The sequence below is a fragment of the Haliaeetus albicilla genome, chromosome 2 (assembly GCF_947461875.1).
Source record: "Haliaeetus albicilla chromosome 2, bHalAlb1.1, whole genome shotgun sequence".
Taxonomy (NCBI): domain Eukaryota; kingdom Metazoa; phylum Chordata; class Aves; order Accipitriformes; family Accipitridae; genus Haliaeetus; species Haliaeetus albicilla.
The window spans coordinates 30,210,059-30,233,408 of NC_091484.1; the positions used below are offsets into that span (position 1 = coordinate 30,210,059).

Genomic DNA, 23,350 nt, shown 5'->3' on the forward strand with positions numbered 1-23,350 from the left:
CAACTGGAGAATATAAGTGAAATTTTCAAAGCAGCCTATGCCTATGAAGATACATTCCTGTTTATTTTAATGTACTTAGACTGTTGGTTTTTTTTTAAATTCCGAAGTATTTTGTTTCATTAAGTTCTCTCAACTTCTCCACATCTTTTCACTTCTGCCTTCCTCCCATGACTACAGGTTTCCCCATGGGTTCTGCCCAGAATGGGGGTTTCTTCGGCTATTAAGTAAAACTAGGAGCTAGACTGTGACTTGGACAAGCCACACTATGATACCAGATCAAATGCTACTTGGACTCTGCTTCAATAACACTGGCAGACAGAAGGCTACTTCTGTACTGCAGCAAGTGGAGACACAATAGATAGTCCTCGTTCTGCTTCTCTGACCCAATGTTTTGTGAAGGGAAGGTTGTACCAACAGTACCTTATTAATATAATCTTTCTTCAGAAAGATGGCAAAACCATCCAAGATGGCAAAAGACCTAACGAAAACCAGATAAGCAGCAAAATATGATGTAGGGGAAAAAAAAATTAATTCCCTGGGAAATGCCATCTCCTGTTAACTATAGTCAAACTCAAATTTAAGGAGGCAAAGCAGGAAAAGATGCATTTTTTAGTTTAAGGTTTTGTCCCATAGGAGCTGGAATAACTTGAAAGGTAGAGACACCCATCACAACTTTGTCACAACATAGTGCTCAGCTGTGGAATGATTAAATCCTAGAATTAAAGCAAGCATTTACTAGACTAAATAAAATCCTGTCAAACCTGATTTCCACAGCTGGATAATGCCTTCTTAGGCTACAGCAAGACAGTCAAGATTAGCCAAAGTCTTTCAAAAAGGAAGCCCACCTAAAATAACCTTTGCTTCATTATCAGGCCTAATGTTACCACGCTGAATTATATCTTTGTCACAACTAAAATCACAACCCTGAAGAACTCTGCTACACATAGGACAAAGTTGTTAGCTCCTTATCTCTACGTTAGAGGAACTCCAGGCATCCAGGAAGCAGTTTCACTGTCTATGTTGATCTTTGCAGTACAGAGGCTGCTAAATTTTTGCATACAATAGCTCAATGTCTACCTGGAGCTGTATGTAGGAGCTGCCTTTAAGCAGGAGCTCACCACTGCTACTAAAGAAGATAAAGAAGATAAGAGCTTTTTTTTTTCCCTGTAGCATCAGAAGTCAGTCACCTTCCAAACAGCTGGGTCGTTTTGCTGAAGACTCACTATCCATATTCATAACTACTGTGCTGGTGCATCAGCTATGTAATGGAGGGAGTGGGAGCAGGTTCTAGGTAGTAACTGAATTTAGCTGTGACATTTCATTTCACAGTGAAACAGATTTGGTTTTTGCCAAGAAAATGCTCACATACTCCCCTCAACTCTTGCCAGTTTAACTACACCTTCAATAATTCAGTCAGTAGTTGCTTAATCTTCCTAGTTAAATTATTAAGTAGAAGAGTGGAAAAACCTGCAACTGAGCATGTGAGACGGAGTGCTCTAGGAATGGAGCTAGGGTTGGGCACACACAACATCTGGGAGAGTCTGTCCTGGAGCTATACTCCATCTGAGCCTAATCTCACATCTCTGAACACACAGGATTTCCCTTCTTCCCTCCCTGCTTCCCTCCCTCTCTGCCTTTGTGTTTTTCCTTTTTATTAACACTTCCCATCACCTTTCCTGAAGAACGCTTTTGGGTGTCCTTGTGGCTTCCTCGGTAAACTGTCTTTTTATATGCTGAATGGAAATGTCAGGTCCCAAACACACTTCAAGAAAAGACCTCAGAAGAACAAAGAAAGATTTGTTTTCAGGAGCTAGGGAAGACCATAAGGTATCTCAAACTTCAGTGGGGGTAAAGATAAGAGTTTCGTACAATAGCTAAAGATGAAAAAGAGAAATCCTTAGAAGAAAATATGGGAAGAAGGAACATCTAAACAGATGGGTCAGAGACATGGGAATAGTGAAACAAAGCTGATAGCTTCACTGAGACAAAGGAACGTGGAAAGCTAGAGGGAGAACGGATTTGGGATTATACATGAAATAGCACTTTTTAACAATATATTTAACTACCCTTACTGAGTTTTCTTTCAGCTCCTAAATTTGCATATATGCTTCCCATATTGATCTACATTTCTGGCTATTAACTTGAGACAAGGTCATCTACTTGGAAAGAATTTCTGAACAAGGCAATGAAGTAATTAATTTATCTGTTAGAGAACTTGTTTAGCCAATAACAGTTCTTAATATTTTAAGACGATTTTCCCTTACTTAGAAGAATATATGGAACATGTGTGAATAAGTAGTAGAAAAAACCTCACCCCTCAAGGAAAGTAGTAGGCTAATTAAAGCACTTCTTATATGCTTGTACAATATTAAAAAACTAATTAATTACAAAATGTGGCTTTCTGCTGGCTTTGAGAAAACCAGTGCATAAATTAATTGAATGGTATTGCAGCCAGATACACTACATGGCAAGAGAATCAAAAGCATGCTGGTCATTATGGGATATAAAATCCGCAACTGGTGGTGGTCCACAACTAACAATCCGTGTTCTCTTGCACAACCCTATGAGATCAACGCACTTATGATGAGATCTTGGCACTTAGGAGGTCTCTGCTTTCCCTATAGCGAACCAGCACTGAGTACTCTCCAGCTGTTCATTCCCCTTCCCCCTCCATACTCATTTCCATACTGCTGCTCTTCTGATAATCCCCCATGGCCTCAGGACTTCCTCTGTAGCTAAAATAAGATATAAAGCCATATTAGTCTCAGCATAATGAGTGATGCACCAGACCTCTACTTCTTTATGCTGCCACTGTCTTTCCAGCTGATCAGAAACAGAAAAAAAATGGATACACATATCTCTGGGTGAGCAAATGGAGGATCATCCTCAGCACGAGCTCTTCATTGTTATTAGTGTTACGTATTGCTGTCGCTGGAGCTTTGCAGACACAAAGCATTCTTTTGTAGGAGCTGAATTTCACAAAAGCACAATGTCCTTTTCTTTAAAGGAAAATACAAACTGGAGAGAAGAAGTCAACAAGGTACAGAGAGTCCTCCATATTTATTGACTGTCTTGGGGACTGAATGCTGAAAGTAATTTGCACCAAGTTGTTCACCAGTTCTTAAGCTTTGACTCAGTATTTTGCTTTACTGGAAAATGACTGAGGAAGAGAGCAGGAATTGTGCCAGTCCAGGATTTCAAACTTAAAATGCAGGAAGCCTGAGAATACTGCTTAACTTCTGCCCTGCATGAATACATTTATTGCAAAATCTGGAGGGACTAACGCAGAGCCCAGCAGTAGGTTGGCTGGAAATATGCAACAATGCTTATACCCATGTACACTGCTTAGATCAATAGTTTACCAAAGACGAAATTAGCCCCAAAGCCATACGCAGAATATAGGAGGAGGGTACTAAGAAAACTGGGCTGTATAAAATGTAAGATGTTCTTTTAAGAAAGGTGTCCAACAGTGTTTTCTTAAATTTCAAATGGGGAAAAGAAGTGATTAGGTTAGGAATTTACAAGACACGCCAAAGCTATGCATATTTTGGCAGTGGGGTAAGCAGCACAGGGAAGTCCACCATGGCCAAATTATAATGCAAATGTCTAAATATTCAGGCACTGCAGCAAGAATTGCCTCGTGGATGGAGTCCAGGAAATCAGAGCACCAAGAAGTCCATAGAAAATGATAGCTGGCAGCTCCCGCAGCAGGAACAAGACTAAAAGTTGGTGCCTGGCCTGTCAAACATTCCCCATACTTCTGTCTATTTCACTGATGGAAGAACTATGGTACAATTCAAATAGCTTAAATTTAAAAATCTCAGCTCCATATTCTCTCCAGTAAGGGCAGCAAGAGTGGGTAAGGAAGAATTGCTTCCTGCTGCACTCCATCCTGATCTCTGCACAGATCCAAGAATCTTTATGCCATGTGGTATCCAAGCCCACTGTGGATGGTGGTGGTTGATGGGTGGAAAAGAGGCACTGCAGGGTTCAGCTGCCCTCAGCTAGGGACTGCCTCTGCTCCCTCCCGCCTCCTCAGGACTTGAAAAGGTCAGATCATCCATCTGGTATGGCAGAATCTGTCCCTTACTATACCGGGGCCACAGTGTGTGGCACAGTCAGGAAAACACACAGACCACACACAGACACAAGCCTGCTGCAGGTGGCTGCATACAACCAAACCAAGATGTGGTTTGTGCCATCTCCGTACTTGCTTTTTATTCCCCAGCAATCAGTGGATTATCTTCCACGACTACTCCTCTGAGACGGTCAGTGCAGAGCTGCTGTTAGTGCTTGTGTACAGGCCAGTGATGCTGTGCTGTGTAGTCTAGAGAGTGAGAAGAGCTGCTTTTCTGTAATGGGCACACCGCATCTAGTGGCATGAGTGTGAAGAGCCTGTAAAATGCACTACAAGCATGGTTATTTCTATATAGGGTACCCCTCCAGCCTTCCTCTGAAGCTGAAGTGGGCATCAGTGCCCAGTGGCCAACATTTTCAAAACAGGCTTCATAAGCAATACCCAGTCCACCAGAAAGGTAGACTTCCGTGTGTACCTGGCTTTTCTGTTGAATACACCCATGTCTACATTCTGGTGATCTTCAGAACGTAGATGGCTTAAGAAAAAAGATTCCTGACAGAGCTCCATGGGAATGTCACGAAATTGGTATTATCCCCATTTTGTAGACAGAAAAGAGAGGCACAGAGAGACAGGGACAATTTTCTCTAATTACTGGCAACATACCAACTAAGAACCATGGCTTACGATAACCACTTAGCGGAAGATGCTCAGTGGCGAAATGTTAATGTCTATTACTTGACCAAAGTAACTATGGATTTTACTTTGAAGTAGGGGCCTTGTAACTCACATTTTTCTTACAGCTTTTTCTGCTGCTTGCTCTATTAATGAGATGGACATGATTAACACTGACTGCAGACATGTAAGAGGAATTCTGTTGGGACAGGTATATAGTATGCACAAAACATAGCCTGTCTGACAATGCTTTCTATGGCTTTGAATTCAGCAAGGAACTTCCATCTTTTTACTTTTTACCTCCACAGGCTTTGAAAACTTGGTGAAACATATTTATCACTGTTCATCACTTTTTCGATTCAGCTTTATCTTTGTAAAGAAAGGAATCTTGCTTGAAGTCTCAGATTATCCTTCATATTTCTCAAACCCAAATCTGGCCATAAGATCTGTCAAAGAAGGACATGGAGTCCTTATTTTTGCTCCTCCAAGTGCTATGTTCCTGATATAGATAGTGTTCTTGAAAATCATATTAACAAAGCCAAACTCTATGCTCTTGGGAAGATACAGTCATTGCAATCAGGGTCATTATAACAGCAATAAACTGGAAAGAATTAAATTACTTTTGTTCAAGACTACCTATTCCCAGTCAGTTGCCTGTTGAATCTGATAGTCATATAACCTAAGCAACAGATTCAGGGATCCCAGCATCTGCCAAATCAGCAGGATGAGGAAGATACACTCTGGTGGCTTGGAAGCAAAGTAGATCTCTTTGATAGGAAAGAAAAGGGGAAAAAATTATGGCAAATTCTCTTCCTTCCTATTTTTCAGCATTAAGTGTCTCAGAGAAAAAATGTTTCTTTGAGAAGTGATGTAAACCAATTCTTTGCACATTGGTACTGCTGGTTTTGCTGGTGAATGATCTCCGGATCTTATGTTCTTGAGTTTTTTTCAAACAATTTAATTGCTTGTATTGTTTAGGTTGTTTATTTTTTTTTCCTATTAGACAGAATGTCTTGTATATAGCAGATAAAGAAGGCACCTTATTCCTCGACCAAAGGAATCTAATCTGTGGAGGAGAAATCTTTTACTTCTAGGACAACACTTATTTTTAGATTCATACATTAAAAATTCCTGGGGACAGGTTCTGCCATGGCTGTCCAGCTGAGTCATACTCTTATAAATAACCCCACAGGACAGAATGGCTTTTCTTTTAGGGTAAGACACTCTTCCGCAGATGAGAAGTGATTGAGTCTGGTCCTTGGAAGCTTCTTGGAAAAATCACACTGTTTTTCCTCCTGTTCTCAAGTGAAAGGAGAAATTAAGAAGGCATTTAGTAATAAACCAGATTTCCAGCTTATCTGAAGAGCTCTCATTAAAGGCCCTCATGGGCCTATGTCCTAAGAAACATTTAGATATATAGTATCTTTACAGCAGTTTACTTGATCAAAAGACAAACCTAGCTAGATTAACAGCCGCCACAAGTGTTAATTGTTATTATTTCCTAACCTGTGACACAGCAGAGAATACAAAAGGCTGATAATCTGCAAATAGCTTCAGTTCCTTCCTCTGCCACTGACTGAGGGAGCAATTTTAAGGAATTCACTCGCTCTTTCTGCACCTCAGTTTGCCACCTGTCAAGTAGGAGTCATGCCATTTAGCTTCCAAAATAAATTTCTAACATGAAAGTGAGGCATGATGGAGTGGTATTTGCTATGCCACCAGTTTCTGCAGTGCCACACACACTGCAGTTATTCACTCAGTTGCACAACGTAGGTATGTTTCTTGCAGTAACTCTTATTGTACTCCTCGTATTACCTACACAGCAACAGGATGTCTCTTACTTCTACATACTTGCCAATGACTGTACCTTCTTGGTCATCAACCCTTCCTCCATTCCTTTTTCATAGTAACTTTGTGATAATCCACTCTGCGCTGGACAAACGTACCTGAGAAGGATTCATCTGGGGCAAGAGAAATTCAAATGTCTCTGCATTCTCCTGAACTCCTAAAAGATTACATTCTTTGTTCATGAATGACCTTATCCAAAGGACTACGGCAGAGCTGGACTCATGGGCGCAAGTGATGTATCATGATGGGCGTTGGCAACTGACAGGTTTAATTTTTATTTCCTTGATTTCAATAAAAAAACACTTTCATGATCTCATTAAGTGACTGTAATACAACTTGATGCTTTACAGCCTGCCTCTCAGTCACTTGGAATTACAATGTCCTTTAAAAGAAATCCTACGGGAATCAATGGCTTCTTGAAGATCAACGTATTATTTATCCTATTTAAGAGTGACAGAATTATATAACTTTAATTGGACCCAATCTTGATGTTATTCTTCAAAACACCTTAGATGCTTTGCTTGATCTGATTATAACTGAGTAGGAACAGTCAAAAGATGAATGAGTAGGAACTTCCAAACCCAATATATTTAGAACAAACCTTTCCTACAGGACTGGTCTGTCAGTTTTGAGCCTTAAGCTATTCAGTATAGCCCCTTTAAAACCACTATTCTTTGTATTTAATATTAATCCCAGATTATAAAATGAAACATACATCTTTCCAACAGCCTGTTCAAAATCCTTAGTTCCACTGGAAGTATTTCACATCATGTGCTCTAGAGCTACACCATAACGGAAAATAGAGCTGTAAGCCATATTGCTAGACAAGCCCATGAGCCTGCGTGATGGGGCTGGGAATAGAAACAGCATTAATATACCTTTGGAATGGATGTAAAACCTATGCCAGCTGTGTAAGTAGGGACTGATTGTCTTTCCCACACCATGACACACACTGCATTTAATGTGCCTATTCCTCTTGAGCTGGTCCCAAATTTAGGACACATAAAGGATTAATCAAGCTTATACCCCTGACATGGCAGACAAAATGTTTCTGTACGCTTGAGTAGTGAGAACAACTCTATCAGAACCACCTTGTATAGAGAAGAGTCTGTGCCCTTTCAAGAAACCAAGGGAAACAGTCAGATGCTTTTGTATTTGGATGGTCAGAACACACTAAGTATATATCCCAAATTTTCAAAATCATAGGATTGGTTTAAAAGGTATGACACTTAAGAAAATAATAATACAGGATTGGTTTTCTGCCTAGTGATTTTCCAAATCTTTGCTGCTTCATCTTTGACCTACCATCTTAGAACCAGGAAATCTGCTTTATTTAAAAAAAAATTCACATGATCCAGGAGTGAGGCTTTAGAGAAATCCCTGCCAAATATGTACATTGACAACTCCACAAAAGCTTTTGTTTTGGGTCTTCTGCTCCAGCGCAGTTGCAGTTTTGCTTTTGATATCTTTATCCAGCACATTCAACATGAAATGAATCTTATACCCTTTTTTCTAAATATGTACATTGTCTTCAACGAGGGGAAACTTGAAATATAGGATGTTTGAAAGAAATTAAAGTATCAACTGATTAGACTCAATTTACTATATTCATCAAATGCAGTCTTGGTTTTCAGCTGTAAACCCAATCTGGTTGCTATCCAGCAGTAGTTTCACAGTTACATGTTCTGCATTAAAAATATATATACACGCATACATCCATATGTCCAGGGTTTCAGTACATTGGAAAAAATTCTGCCTTGAATTATGCTCCACTGAATTCAACAGAATTTCCTAGGAATATACATAGAGTAGGCAAAACTAGATCCATCACTGCTGCATAGCCTCCTTCCTTCTTATACCTTTCATTGATTTGCCTCCCATTTGGCCCCATTCTTAAAGTCTTTGGCAGGTTAAGAGTTAGGCAAATTATTTGGAAACAACTTGTATTTACTGATCCTCATTCAATGTATAAATTACACAATGCAGTCATGTGAGTTAAAAGAAGGATTTTTGCTAATATCTTATTTAAATACTAATTAACAAGTAAGTTCTAAAGATACAGGCACTTTTATCACTCGTGTGTTTCCAGAACATTTTAAAACTTTGATGGAGCACACAATCTTCTATTCCCTTCTGAGCAACTAATATCCATTTAAACACCACATTGGTTTTCTTTTCTTTCCGCTTCATGTCTGCTGTTTGCAAATTGATCCTTATGATTATAAAAAGTCAAGGCAGTTATACCTTGAAATTCATTGGAATGCCTCCAGACCTATTATTTGCAGGACTTTCTAGCTGCATAAATAGAATGTCAACTACCTGAATATACTAGGCATACAAAGCAACATAGAAAGCCAACTTTAACTAAGAGGCATAAAAAGAGCTCCACTATCAAGTTAGGGAAAAATGATAGGTACAACTGCAATTTCAAATAATTCACCCAGCAAAGAGCAGAAGTGCATAAATATACATAAAAGCCAGCGCAGTAGTTCTCAGTATAGATCTAATTAAATTTAGTCAGAACAATGAATTACAATAGATTAGTTTATGTCTCATAACAACTATTGTATCTTTCTTTGTACTTAGCAAATTTAGTCTTCTTGGAGATCTTTTGCTTACACAGGTGCAAATTTCTTCAATCTGACACTGTTTCCTATCTCACTAGTGATCTTTGGCTTTTGTTTTGCACCTACCAGAAAGCTACGCTCCTCTGCCACCTAGTGCTTTACAGAAGTATATTTTATATCAACTGCCAGCTCCTGCTAGCATAGTGTTCAACAGAATAGATGAGGACTGGCAGAAACCTTTTATTAAAATTTCCTTGCTAAATGGGTGATTAATTTATCAACCTCTATGGATATCATAATTAATCACTGCCAGAGATCACCCCTATCTTAGTATGATACAAAATCTTTTAGCAACTTGCATCCTTGTATTTTAGGACATTACATCATCTTCCTGGTTCTTTCTAAAATGTAAAATAAATTTTTACATAAAATCATTACAGAAGAAAAACATAATCAAATATAACATGTATTTAATCATATGAAATTTTTAGACAAAAAAGAATGTCTTTTTCAACTACTAGCAGGTTCCCAGTGTATCAAAGTGAAATTCCCCTGAGGTATGTATTTTTTCTTTTTAAATGGATTCTGGAGTACAGCATTTGTAACAGCCGGTATGCTTTTTGTTAGTTTTAATTTACATTGTTTCAAAAAGTGTATATTTATATATTAGCAGTGTTGCAATTTATATTTCTTTCAAAATTACATATAAACAGGGTTTATTTCAACTAACAGACTATGCCACATTTTAGAGGAATTCTGGAATTATTTTTTTTTAAAGTAATAGAGCTTCATATTGTCAGTGTTAATAAAACAAAGCTATGAAAGTAAGCTTTCCTTTACTCTTCTTTTGAAGGAAAAGTCATTCAAACTAAACTGTTCTGTCTCTCACTGAAGGTGATTTCTTTTTTGGAAAATTAACTGGTACTGTATCAGTTGCATATACAAATCTTCAATATTTGTCAGTTGTTTCTAATTTATCTTTTAGAGACCATGAATACCAGATATTTTAATGACTTTTTCCCCCCACATTACTCAAAAACCACTATGAAACATTATCAAGCATGTCCTCTTGTCTGGATTGCACAAATGCAGTACTAACATAAGCAGTATGGCTATGAATCATCACCTAACTGTGGCCTGGCAAGTATCTTAAAACATCTAGTGTTGACACAGCCTAACTTCATTCATGTTTCATAAGAACTCTATTTGTAAAGCACCTTCGTTGCTTCACTGATACTATAATTCAATAAACTAAACTAATGCAATATACTGCCAATTATAATTATTACTCCATTAGCAGAAACCACACGTCCTCCCTCATGTTTAGAGAAAAAGTCTTTTTTTTTTTAATAATACCTGTGTGTTTCTGAGAAATTAACCCATGACTCTCAACATCCCATGTTAATTTAGCTTATTTCTCTACAGAACCTTTGTCAAAAATATATAAAAAGCAGCTAAGACAGTACAGTGTAATTGGTCCTATAATATGCACACAAAGAAACAAAAAACCCCTACCTCTCCCTAAAATACATATACACCTTTCCCTCGGGACAATATATCTGTCTTACTGCTTGGCTAATCTCACCTCCAATACGTCAGTCTCATCCCATGCAGCTCTGTCAAAAGAAAGACTTCCACTCTGCATCCTACTTGCCACCTTTTATTGGCTTCAGTTCTGAATAACTGAAAAACAGATATGACTGCAATAAATCCTGTTTGGACAAATCAAAAAGAACTTATGTTGATTGCTTGGATACTGTCAACTAAATGGCATCAATTTACACTTATCAGCTTTCATTATTCCCTCAGACTATGGAAGAAATATAACATCTCCGCTAACATCTGTTCCTACCAGTTATGTTTCAGAACATGGAATCCAGAGCAAGGAAAGCAGAAGTGAGGTGTTAAAGCACACACAAGCCCATTCCTTAAGCAGGCATAATTGGCTCAGCCACGTACATACAAAGGCTATTCTGGGAAGCATGGTCCTGTGTCCTCCACTTTCATACTCCTACTGTCCACGTTGCCACTTTTCTGACCCTGACATGAGCCAAGCTATAGGGGGGTACCCACTGAAAACCAAGCTGTAGAAAGCCAGGGAACAATTCTCTGTCAGCATAGCTTCCCAAACCAGGACAGCACAGGAGCAGATATGCTCAAGTACCAAGGAAACACAAGGGCAACCTAGCCAGGGTTAGGGTCAGGCTTGCATTTTTTGGCAGCAAACAGCTATTAGACTGGCTGAACTGTAATACCCAACAGTACCGTTGGCATATTAAAATCCCAACCAAAAACTGAAAACAGCCTTAATCTTAAATGTAACGGTGCTACGGTGTGTCTAAAACCTTAGTGAAAAGCCACAGCTAGATGGTGTAACTGCACCACTGAAGAGTACCAATGCACAGTAGAGGGCAGAGTTGCCCCCTCTGCAGAAGACCCAGGATGCTGTTGTAAGCTGTTGTATGCTGTTCTGTGTGTTTTTTTCCAAGCAGACACTGACCACCCAGACTACTTACTAGCAATGGCTGCAAAGAATCAGCTTTTGGTCCTTATCAAATTTGCAGACTTCCAGTCATTACATTCAAATTCGTTATTTCACTCAAGAAATCACTGTGCACTTTGAGGGGGGGGGGAAGTCTTTCCATTTCCCCCATTTCCCTTTAAGACAGAAAATTATTTTGTATACTGACAACTGCAAGAAACACTTCACCTTCAGCCCGGTACAGAAAAAGAGCAAATACTTCATGGCAACCACTAGTTAGCTCAAAACCAGGAATATCTCAAACAGCAGCACTGTGGAGAGCTCCAGGCAGATTCTGCTAAGAGCCATGGAAATAACCAGATAACTGTATCTTTCCTTGTAAATATCCTTTGTTTCTAACCAACACTGGTTTTGAAATTGTGGGGCTTTTGTTTGTTTGTTTTGTTTCTTCCAAAAGAGCAGCTGCCAAAAACAGAAATCATATTTCCCTAGGATACTTAACATACTTTATTTTACATCTGTGAATGTTTTCCCTTTGTTGAAAAAAAACGTTATTTACAAAACCAGCATAGAACATTAACATACAAATTATTCAGTGTACTGTACGCAGATGTCCAAACCCAAGGTAGATCCTGATTTCTCTTTAATTGTTGACTGTTACGATGTATCACTGAGACGCATTTCCCACTGCATGCTATAGAAACAACACCTGACTGCAACACCATATGGCATGACACACGATTCAAGCAGGATTCCCAAAAGTGCATAGGTTATCCATATCAACATTGCGTGAACAAAACAAGGAAAATATTCTTGAAAAACATGATCTTTCTTGCTGTAGCAATTGTTTTTGTTAGCATCAGTTCTAAAGCATCAGTTTTGAACAAACCAAGATGGACGCTTCCTGGCTCTTTCAATGATCCGCTTGCCTTCATCTTTTTCTGTGGGCTTTTCTCCATCATAAAGGACAACAGTCTCTACAGTAGGAGTATTAAATGGTCCTCCCTCCTTTTTACCTATTTCCATCCGTATCAGTCGAGTTTCTGCTTTGACCTTTGCATAACAATAGCCACAAAGGACATGCTTCTGTTTCAAGTTTCCACACTCAGGACAAACATCTATGTTCCTCTGAAAAACAGTAGAAACCAGTAAATTTTGTAATTTGAACAACAACAACAAAAGAAACAGAGAACAGTCACAAACTACTAAAAAGGTTAAATGAAATACCAGAGAAATTCAATTGCCTTCTCAAAATTCTTCTATGTATTCTGCAATGCACTGCTACATCAAATGCTTACTACTAAAAATAGCCTATGAAGTCAATACCTAAATCATTATGCCTCCTGATGACTGGGAGACCCAATACCTATCAACTCAATTAGATGCACAGAAAGAATAAACCTTTTCCATTTATACCAGCTTTTTAGCTAAAATTCACATTCTGTTGGCTTTCACTTTTTATTTAACCACAGACTACAGTCACACATGATGAATGCACCCGTTGCAAAGTATTTTGAAGATTACAATGTATTCTAAGCTTATTTATAAACAAATTCCAGAAAGGTTGTTCAGTCAGTACTGACCACTATAATGATTCTCTACAATAAGTGAGATGAAAAATGATTGGTGTAAATCTTACTCCAGCATGCTTGTTTCCCATTAACAAAATTATTTGCAGTGGCAAGCCCATGGAAATTTGGTGATTACCTTTACTTTTATAAGCTTATTGGGATTTCTTCGCCTGCAGCGGTTCACTTCAATGGTGCGCCTTTTCTTTGGTGCCGCCATCCACAAGATGCTATCTAAGAAGCTGGGCGCCTCGTTACTTTCTCTAGTGTCGCCTACTGGCTCTGGAAGACAAGCTGGAGCTTGGACAGCTAATGCTGGTCCTGAAGGAAAAAAAAAAGCAATTCATTACAGCCAAGCCCCATTTTCACGTGCAGCTGAGGAAATATGAGACGAATGCTACCGACACCCCCAAAACGAGGAGGCAGGAGCAGCCAGCAGCGCCCCTCGCCCCGTTCCCTCATTGTCCCCAGGGCTGCGCGCTCTCCTGCTCCAGCCCCCTCCCTCCGCCGTTCAACGTTAGAAACAGGTCCCGCCGGCCTTCAGCCGGGACAGGAGCAGGCCGGTACCTACCCCAGGGCGGGCTCTGGCCCCCGGAGAAACCCAGCAAGAGGCCGCGCTCCAGCCGCCCCCAGCAGCGCTGAAGGAGTCCGCGAAGCCGCGGCAGCGGACAGAAAACCACCACCAAGGCCGCCATACCGCCACACAGCCCCGCCAAGGCCTCAGAGGAGGGGAAGGCGGTCGCTCCCCCGAGGGCGCACAGGGCATGCGCACCTGTCGCTGAGCCTTCTGGGAAACCGAGTGCCCTGAGCACCTGGCGGCACGGCCGGGACGGAGACCAGGACTTCACGTCCCAGCATTCCTCTCGCTACCAGGAGGGCGGGGCGGCAAGCGGGGCACTCGAGGACTTCAACCCCCAGCATGCCCCACGGCGCGCCTCTTCACCAATCGCGTCCCTCGCGGGCCCGGCGCTGCTTCCCTGCATGCTCCGCTCTGCTCCACCTCCTGGCCAATCAGCGCGCTAGCTGTGTCCGCGTGGAGGAAGCGGGAGGAGAGACTGCGCCTGCGCAGAGGGAGCTGGTGAGGGGAGTGGAGGGGTTTGTTCCAAAATGGCGGAGCGCGGCTACAGCTTCTCCCTCACTACGTTCAGGTGCTCGGGGGGGAGAGGGCTGTAGGCCTGGGCTCTCGGCAGGCGGGTCGGCGGGCGAGGGGGAGAACGGCGCACAGCCTACGCGGAGCGGTCTTCCGGCGCCGGGGCAGGAGGGAGTGGGGACTTTGCAGAGTCATCGCGTCCCCGGCGGGTCGGCGGAGCCGGGCCTGCCAGCGCTTGGGGGCGGCGGCGGCTGGACCTGGGCAGAAGGGGCGCGCGTAGGGAAGGCGACTGGGATCTGGCGCTTTCGCCTGAGGGGGGCACGCAGCTGGCTGCTGGGAGTCTTCGTGAGCGGAACGGCTGCAGGGGCAGCCGGGGAGAGAAGCGGGGGCTGAGGTGAGAGTCCCGGCTCCCACCTGATTTGTGTCGCTGATCTCGGGCCCGAGAGCAGTCGCTGCTTCTATCTTCTGTCGTTGCTGTGAGTCAGAGTCACTGTGGGGCCGACCTAAGGTCTGTCTCGTCACTGGTAGTGCCTTATAGCGAGTGCTTGGTGAAACGGTTTAGCAAACTTAGGGTCCCCACGCACTCTCTTTAGGGTGGGTAGTAATTCCCTAACTCTGAGCTAACTGGAAATGCGTGATGGTAGCTGAGCTATGGTATCTTGAGAGCTTGCTTCAGAACAAACTTTGCAGATGTGGGAATGAAAGAAGCTTTCGGATGAGTTTTAAATAGTTTATTTCCCTTCCTGCTGCACTTGCAGGTGGTGCTCTCCTTCCACTTCGTGTTGCGCACAGCTAGGTGCGGGAATGATTGCATGCACGGAATGAATATGCTATTGGAGTGGTACCTATTAAAGTGTTGATCTAATACATACACTTAAGATTAATTCAGAGAAAAGGATATTACTTTTCATTCTTTTTTGATGAAATTGTTAAGCTATCCAGAATTATGTTTTATATATAGAAAGGAAAACTGAATGCAAGAATCTTTGTGCTGCTTTTGGTAAAGTGTCCCCTTAATCTCAGAGGCGAGTAATGCTGTGTAATTGGAAACTGGGTTACTACAAGCTTGTTGCAGTTAAGCAAACGAAGCAGTTCACAATCTAAAACTAGGAAAAGAATCTTCTTGATGGATGCCGCCAAATGTGCCTGCTTTACTCAAGTGGGTTAAATTCTTTATTAGCTCTCGGAAGTGGTTTCCTAAGAGAGTTACAAACTTTTTGGACTGTACAGAAGTACTACATGCTCTGAAGCTTGAAGCCATTTGATTTTATACTCACATGGAAGAGAATACACATACTTACGTTTTCCCTCATTCTCCTGTTCCTTGTGCTGAGAATTATTTATTTTAGGCTGTGCTTACTTTTAAAATATTTTGCTAATGTTCTGTATATTTCAATTGCTGGCATAGGAAACTGTTGTTCTGGTTTGTTAGTATTTTGTAGTGGAGAAGCTAGAATTATTACTGTGTCACTTTTATACACTGTTTACTCAGTGTATAAATAACTACACTAATTGATTACTGCTTGCTTTTTTTTTCTAACTGCTCTAAGCACTGAGTTACATAATTTTCTATTTTACTTCTGCATCTATTAAAACAACAGTGTCTGAAATACAGCCCAGAGAACAGATCTGACTTGCAAAATCACTTGTCCAGTGAGTGACTGGCTCTGTGCTGTCCTTTTCCCTGGGGATCGAGAGTGGACCCCTTGATCCCCCTCATTCTGGATGAGTTACTTTGTCAGCCTGACACCTGCTGCTCTGTTCTTATGATTCTGCATCCATTACCAGAATGACATGGATCATTAAAACAAAATGCAGGAATACCTGGGGGTGGAATGGGAGCTGTTTTTGTCTTGTGCCATTGACCTGATATGTGTTTGGCAGTCAAAAAAATTAGCAGTGTTTTGCTTGTACCTTTCAGCAGTGAACATCAGGGTCTTGAAAACTTTTGCAAACCACATGTATAGTGCCATTTCAGTAGAAAGTCATGATGCGCTCTGAAGATTTTTTCCACTGAGTGGAAAACTTGTTTAAAATGGTATCAAGTTGGAGGATGGACTTGTCCTCCTTCAATCTGCATCCCAGTCACTGCTCCCTATCCAAGACACATTAGCTTTCATGAGAGTTGTAGGCGGGTTGTTTGAGTATCCCAGTAGCACTGTGCAGCAGTGAGTTCTGTGCTGAACAGGTCCAGTTCTTTTAGAAGCTGTTATGAATCTTCAGACTTGTGGTCTTTTGGGGAGGGGGGGTTAAATTCTGATTAGAATATGCTGATGCTAGGTGTAAAGAGGCTTAAAAAAGCAAGTTAGCATCAGATTGTTGTAGGAAAGATTTGAGCATATCAGAATTATGTTAGGCTTACTTTTGCATTTTCCTTTTTAGTCCTTCTGGAAAGCTTGTTCAGATTGAATATGCTTTGGCTGCAGTGGCTGCAGGAGCTCCATCGGTTGGGATTAAAGGTATGGTGGAGGACTCAGGATTCTGAGTATCATTTGAGAGAACTAAAATTGTTTAGACTGTGTACTAGGTCTTTTTTCATCTTGCCTTCTATTACATATTCTGTCTTTCAGTGGATTTTCACATCTTTTAGTGGGTTTAATATTTCCTTTTTTTTTTTTCCTGTACCTCACTAATTTTTCTATAAAGAAGGAAGGGAGCTTAGAGCCCCATGCTAGGGGAAGAAAATTGCTTGGGTGATTTTGGAGACACTGAGCTGGTAGAAGTAGACATCTTTTTTTTGTTTTAGTGCTCCTGTCTCTTAAGTAAGTAACTCCAGCTGTGTGTCCATATATATAGAAATTACACAGAAAATTACCTCAACTGCTTAATTATTAATATGTGCTTCAGAATCTTCAGAATGGGATTATGGGAGCTGTATGATTATTTAAAAGGAGAAACAATGTGTTGGGTGGATTCATCAAAGTATCTCTGTTTAATGTGATTGTAAACTTGAAGAGTTTTTAAAAAAGGGAGGAGCAAAATTCTTTACAGTCCGATAAACTTGTTCTGTGTTTTGACTGCTTTCCATAATTCTAGTTTGATACTAAAAAAAAAAAAATCTTATTCCTTTCCAGCTGCAAATGGAGTGGTGTTGGCAACTGAGAAGAAGCAGAAATCCATTCTTTATGATGAAAGGAGTGTCCACAAAGTAGAACCAATTACCAAACATATAGGTTTAGTGTACAGTGGTATGGGTCCAGATTACAGGTATTAAAAAATTTTATTTGGTCGCCATTTAAATGCATTTTCATAGAACAAATGTAAGAAACAGATAGCAATTAGCTGTTTCCTTCTAAGTGTATGGCATAATATTATATTGTATTACACAGTATATAAAATTCATGTTAAGGTTTTCTTAATATATTCAATACCTTGTCAAATAACCTTTTATCTAAAGAATGAGTAGGGAATGAACAGCATTGTAATTCAACCTTTGTTTCAGTTTAAGTATTTCAGAGATTACTCAGCTGATAAAGATAACCCAGCACAGTGTATTTTTTTTTTTTACATTGGTGTTATGCCAGATGTATAATTCCTTAGCATAGTTATTTATTATAAGTTTTCAGTTCTAGCTGTAACAACTGATTGGAATATCTTTGACATACTAATTTTGTTTTTGTTTTTAGAGTACTTGTGCACAGAGCTCGGAAGCTGGCTCAGCAATATTACTTGGTTTATCATGAGCCCATTCCAACAGCTCAGCTAGTACAGAGAATTGCCTCTGTGATGCAAGAATACACACAATCTGGGTATGTGGTTTTCTGAATTTTGAAGTTGCTTAGAAAGATTATGTTGTTTAAATATAAGGAATAACAACTACCTGGTGATTGAATTTTTTGTGTCAGAAAGGGAGTTTTTCAATGGAGAATGTCCACAGAAAGTGGGCCAGTGGGAGGAACACTAACTGGCAGGGCGTGAGATAGGGTCTTCGTATCTTGAAAATAAACATGTTGGGCAAGGCAGCATGCTTTTGGTTTTGTACTGTTGGTTGGCTAGTCATCCCTGATCACAGCTCTGGGCTGGCGGGAAGCATTTGGGGGAAGGTTAACCCATCCAAAATAATTTAGTCATCTTTGGTTTTTGCTGAATAAATTTCACATATCAACTGTGATTTTTTTGGTTTGTTTTTGGTTGGTTTTTTTTTTTTTCTGTAGTGGTGTTCGTCCATTTGGTGTATCACTGCTGATTTGTGGCTGGAATGAAGGGCGGCCATATTTATTTCAGTCGGATCCCTCTGTAAGTATCCTACGTTTGTAAATTCTACTGCTTTTATAAAACATCTAAAGCTGTATATGTGCTCATGAAGTACTTTCTGTGATGAGAAGAAGAATGCAGAGCTAGAACAAAAGATCCTGTAGCATAACTTCTGAAGTCAGAATGAGCCAATTTCAATAGGTGCTTGGAGGAGGCCTGGATCACTCTGTGCCTGCATGTTCCTGTATTGCTTGAGGGATGGCAGCTGTTTTTGAGGGAGATCACCATCCCTTTTCATGCCTTCCCACCTAGCTGGTAGTGACAAGAGTGGCATTCTGCAGCAGGTACCAGAAAAAAAAAAGTTTGACTGCTTATGCTGCTCAAATAGTTGTTCCCTAAACTGGATGGAAGTTAGGCCAAAATCTGTTGCATTGTGAAATATAATGCATATGCTTTAGAATTTAATGACAGTTGTTAATTTGAGTTTATTTGCTGTGTTTACAGTGCACTTTGTGCAGTGAAAAACTACCCTTTGATGCATGTGTGGGTTGTAACGCTTTACGTCAAACAAAAAAAGGTCACTGTAATGATCCTTGATAAGCTTCAGAAATTTGAATTACTACCTGATGCTCAAATGTAAAAAGCAAAATGCAGGTGTCTTGTGTAAGGCAGCTTGATTGAGGCATAGAACTGCTGACAGTCTTCATGCCAGAGGAGAGAATACAAGTGATGGCTAAATATCCTATTAGAAGCTAAGATAAATCAGGCGGTTGATCTGCAACAAGTTACTTAATCTTAAAAAAGAAGAATATATGGAGTGAACCTCAGGAAAGATCTGACTGTATTAATTGCCAAGGGCAAACATACTGTTTCTCTTTAAGGAATCCCAAATCAAAGAGGCTGACTTATTAAATTCATCTTTCAAAGTAGCAGGGGGATGAAAATAGGCAGGGCCCTATACAAATGTTTTGTACACTTTCACAGCATATGTTTCCATATCAAATTAGTCTGCATGTGATCCAAAATAGGCTCGTATATTCTCAGAACATTCAGTATTTTCATAATTGCTTCTGTACTTTTTACCAAGTAATCGAATACATAATGTTTGACTAAGTTACACAAAACAATTCAATAGATTGTTGCTTTTACAGGGAGCTTACTTTGCATGGAAAGCAACAGCAATGGGAAAAAATTATGTCAATGGAAAAACATTCCTTGAGAAAAGGTAATGTATTTGATATTTGTCTGAAAGGATACTATCTGTTTTGTTCAGGTTCCATGTAAAACAGCCAGATAAAAAATGCACACTTTCAGATTATCAGAACAAAGTTTTAAAATACTTAAGATTGGATGCTTCCAGTTTACTTATTTACACATACACAGGAAATTTGCTTTATTTAAACTCCAGCTTTTGTGTTTATGGAGAATTATTTCAGTGCAGTAAACATTATATTCAACATATTTGCAGAAATAGTTCTACACAGCGTCAGTAGGAAAAGTGGTAAAATACTTTTTTTTTTTTACAAATAATAACTTTTACTATAAATATCACAGTACTTACAAATAACATTTGTATGAGAAACAGGAAGATTTTAGTAGTGTTTGGGTTTTTAGAGGCTTTAGGATTATTAGGATTTGGAAAGATCTTTGTCCCACGCTGAAATACATGAACTTCTGTTTACAGATACAATGAAGATTTGGAGCTTGAAGATGCCATTCATACGGCTATCTTAACGCTAAAGGTTAGCAAAATATTTAAGAAATAAGTTTCTTACTGTTATGACATTGATATGATGCACTGAAGTATGTTTTCTTTAATAGGAGAGCTTTGAAGGGCAGATGACAGAAGACAACATTGAAGTTGGAATCTGTAATGAAGCTGGTTTTAGGAGGCTTACTCCAACTGAGGTTAAGGACTACTTGGCTGCGATAGCCTAGTAGAAACTGAGCAAGACTGTGTGATTCACACAAAGGTCTTTTTAATTTTGGCTACTTAAATGTTTTTGTTTGCAGTTTTTGCATACTTATTTCTACATGGTTTGTCTGAGAGATTTTTTAAATATCATGGGTGCAAATGCAACAGTCCTAATATTGTAATACATGGTATCTTATTACAGGTAATTCTTTCCCTTGATACATGGAATTTTTGTACACAAAATACTGTACAAAATGTAAAATTATAATGACAGCTTGAAAAAGGCTGAAGAATAAAATTTGAAGGCCACTGTTTTGGGGGAAGGTGTCTGTGTGTGTGTCTTTTTAATCATAGCTTGTTTATCTGCATAAAGCTGAGGCTTTGGTATCTTTATTGTTGAGGAAACAGAATTTTCCATGCAGCTGTGATGAACTCATCTTAGACCTTCTTTTAATGAATTTAAATTTTGAGTGGACAGGATAATTTTTTCACTTTGGAATATTGTTTAAATGTTAAGTAACTTCCAGAAATGGTTTTAGCTGGTGTAAAAGATCATGTACTTTCACAAAGAGGCAGAACAGTCTTCCATTTCAGGTGTGACCTGTGATCTACTTGAGCATCTCTGCCCTTGACCCTCTTGGTCTTTGTGTCTCAATAACTTGTTTTCTATTACTTGGGTTATTTTTGTGGCCCTAGAAATTGCACTTTTTCAGCCCTGAAATATTGTTAGAAATAATGGTAGTAGCAGCTCTTAGTGCAAATTAAATGCATTTATCATCATCAATAAAAATCAACAGGAGTTACAAAGCAAAATGAGAGTATGTAATGTAATTACTTTATCCCTTAAATTGTGCTGAAGTGTTTTCCAACTTGCAAGATAACTCTAAAGGTGCAGTAATGAAAAGAGCACTTTATGCATCACAACTTTTACAGGTGTAGAACTAGATGCTTGAATATTATTGTGTGTGGGTGTATGTATCAATACATTTGTTACATGTGTAGAGTCGTCCAGGTTATACAGAAACACAAAATTTACCGCAAAAGAAACAAGATAAATATACTTTTTTCATCAGAAATAATCTGGTCTGCAGCCGTTTAAGTTACTGTTTGCAGATTTTATTACAGTTGATTGTAATTTTATTACAGTCTGATAGTTAAAATGTTGATAATGAACTGGGAGCGATAGCTGGATCACTCTGCTTTTACATAAGGCTAAGCAGGTATGGGAGCAGCCTGACAGGTTACATGTTAGCAGCCATAACTAATGAAGAAAATGTAAAGTATGAGTTAGTCTGCAGAAAGCAGTGTATAAGCTGATCGATCTGTTCTTTCCAATGTCTGTCTTCTGATGTTTTATGTTATCACTAGGTAAATAAGAGTTTCTGAAGCATGCCATAAATGAAGTTTTATTTCCAAATGTCAGAAATAAAAGCTGTGTCCAAACAGTTCATTAAGACTTAGTCCAGATCACTTTTTTGAGTATTTTACTCTGAAAACAAATCCATGCTCTGATTCTTATTCTAGAGAAAATGAACAACTAGGAACTGAAACTGGAAACTTGATGTTGCTAGATCTTTAACTTAAGCTTTCAGAATCATTCGGAAAAGCAGAATGCTACTTGAATATTCATACACATTCAGTCAGTTTTTAATGCTATATAAGTATTTAAAGGAATTTTGTATATGAAAAAATGCAGCTAGGTACATCAGAAAATGGTTAGCATGAACTGTAGTAGCTTAGTTGCCTCCTCTACTGGAAACAGTTCATTAGCAAAGAACACCTTATGGAAGGTAGTTGAAACCAAAGCAATTTCAAATAAATCATGCTCTCTCACTCCCCAGATAGTAACAATGAAGCAAACGAAAAAATGTTTTAAGGTTTGGGGTGTGTGGTTTGTTTTTTGGTTTGGTGTTGGTTTTGTTTTTTTTTTTTTAAATAATTGAACAACTTCCATCTCTGTAGAATTTTACTCACTTTTTACAGGTGGTGAAGGGAAGTGAAAAAAGAGTATCTTCCATCTTTTCCTGGGGTTTAATGTTTTAAATGTAGTAATTGTTCTGTATATTCTATGGAAAATATTGTGCTCTAAGTAAGGAGGGTGCTGCCTTCCAGATACCTGATAATTGGGATAAATGTTGAGGGGGGGTTTGTCCACTTCACCACACCCTGTTAGGAGGATGGACAACCATTACCATGCGGGGTATTTTTACTGAAGCATTTACTGAAGCATATAGTGGTGTTGGTTTTACTTTGTATTGTTATCAACAACATTGTAAAGGGGTGGCAACATGAAGTTAGTACATTTGTCGGATGTTCTAAATGTCCTCTTGTCATGACCCAGACTGGACAGACCAGGGAGTTGTGTTTAATTCGAAATTCCCTCGGGCTAAATTAAGGTGAAAGGACACCAAACGATCAGTTAAAGATTTTATTCATGACAGAAGCAAACTGAACTGGGGGGGCGTGGTAGTAGGTGGCAGGGTTTCTCACAACAGGAATTGGCATAAGACTACTTCTGTAAACTGTGTAACCGTATACATCAGTTCAGGGAATAAGGAGATCCCTCCTGTTGAGTCACGAGGTTCAAAGCAGACCCCCTTGCTTTCCAGACTCCTCCTCAGAGAACGGTCTAGGCGTGGCTGGATCTACTCTTAGTCTCAGACTTGGTCAACGGTTTGTATCTTGAAACATATGAGGTGTAGGGATTGTGGAAAAGGAAAGAGAGAAGAAGACAGAGAAAAAGGAAGAGAGAAAGATTTCACCGGTCCTGGGTCCAGCGTTGGTTCAGTCAGCCGAGGTGTCCAGTCAGCTGAGGGGTCCAGTCCCGGTGGGCTTGCACGCCTGGAGCTTCAGTTGGTGTCCTTTTATCATCCTTGCTCCTCCTTCAGGCGGGCACCCGAACTCGTCAGGTTAATGAGCAGTTTGTGAGCCTTTGG

At 39.8% G+C, this 23,350-nt stretch overlaps 3 protein-coding genes across 3 annotated transcripts in view; 1 reads left to right on the top strand and 2 right to left on the bottom strand.

Annotated features, from left to right (window-relative positions):
- The window catches only part of HECW1 (HECT, C2 and WW domain containing E3 ubiquitin protein ligase 1), a 359,806-nt gene extending 347,818 nt beyond the window's left edge, over positions 1–11,988 (bottom strand). Inside the window, exon 1 of the mRNA XM_069812200.1 lies at positions 10,751–11,988. The gene's annotated coding sequence lies outside the window, so the exon portion shown is untranslated. The remainder of the gene's footprint in view (positions 1–10,750) is intronic.
- Positions 11,989–12,130: 142 nt separating this feature from the next.
- MRPL32 (mitochondrial ribosomal protein L32) lies at positions 12,131–13,983 on the bottom strand. Its single transcript, XM_069812259.1, has 3 exons — positions 13,787–13,983; positions 13,355–13,536; positions 12,131–12,775 (listed from the first exon to the last, which is right to left on the bottom strand). The coding sequence occupies exons 1-3, from the start codon at positions 13,908–13,910 to the stop codon at positions 12,521–12,523; spliced, it is 561 nt and encodes a 186-aa protein (XP_069668360.1). The 5' UTR covers positions 13,911–13,983; the 3' UTR covers positions 12,131–12,520.
- A 247-nt stretch (positions 13,984–14,230) lies between these two features.
- Positions 14,231–21,862, top strand: PSMA2 (proteasome 20S subunit alpha 2). Its single transcript, XM_069812243.1, has 8 exons — positions 14,231–14,363; positions 16,688–16,764; positions 17,380–17,512; positions 17,932–18,054; positions 18,460–18,541; positions 19,651–19,724; positions 20,184–20,241; positions 20,321–21,862. Exons 1-8 carry the CDS (start codon positions 14,323–14,325, stop codon positions 20,435–20,437), a joined length of 705 nt encoding a protein of 234 aa, XP_069668344.1. The 5' UTR covers positions 14,231–14,322; the 3' UTR covers positions 20,438–21,862.
- Positions 21,863–23,350: the final 1,488 nt, after the last annotated feature.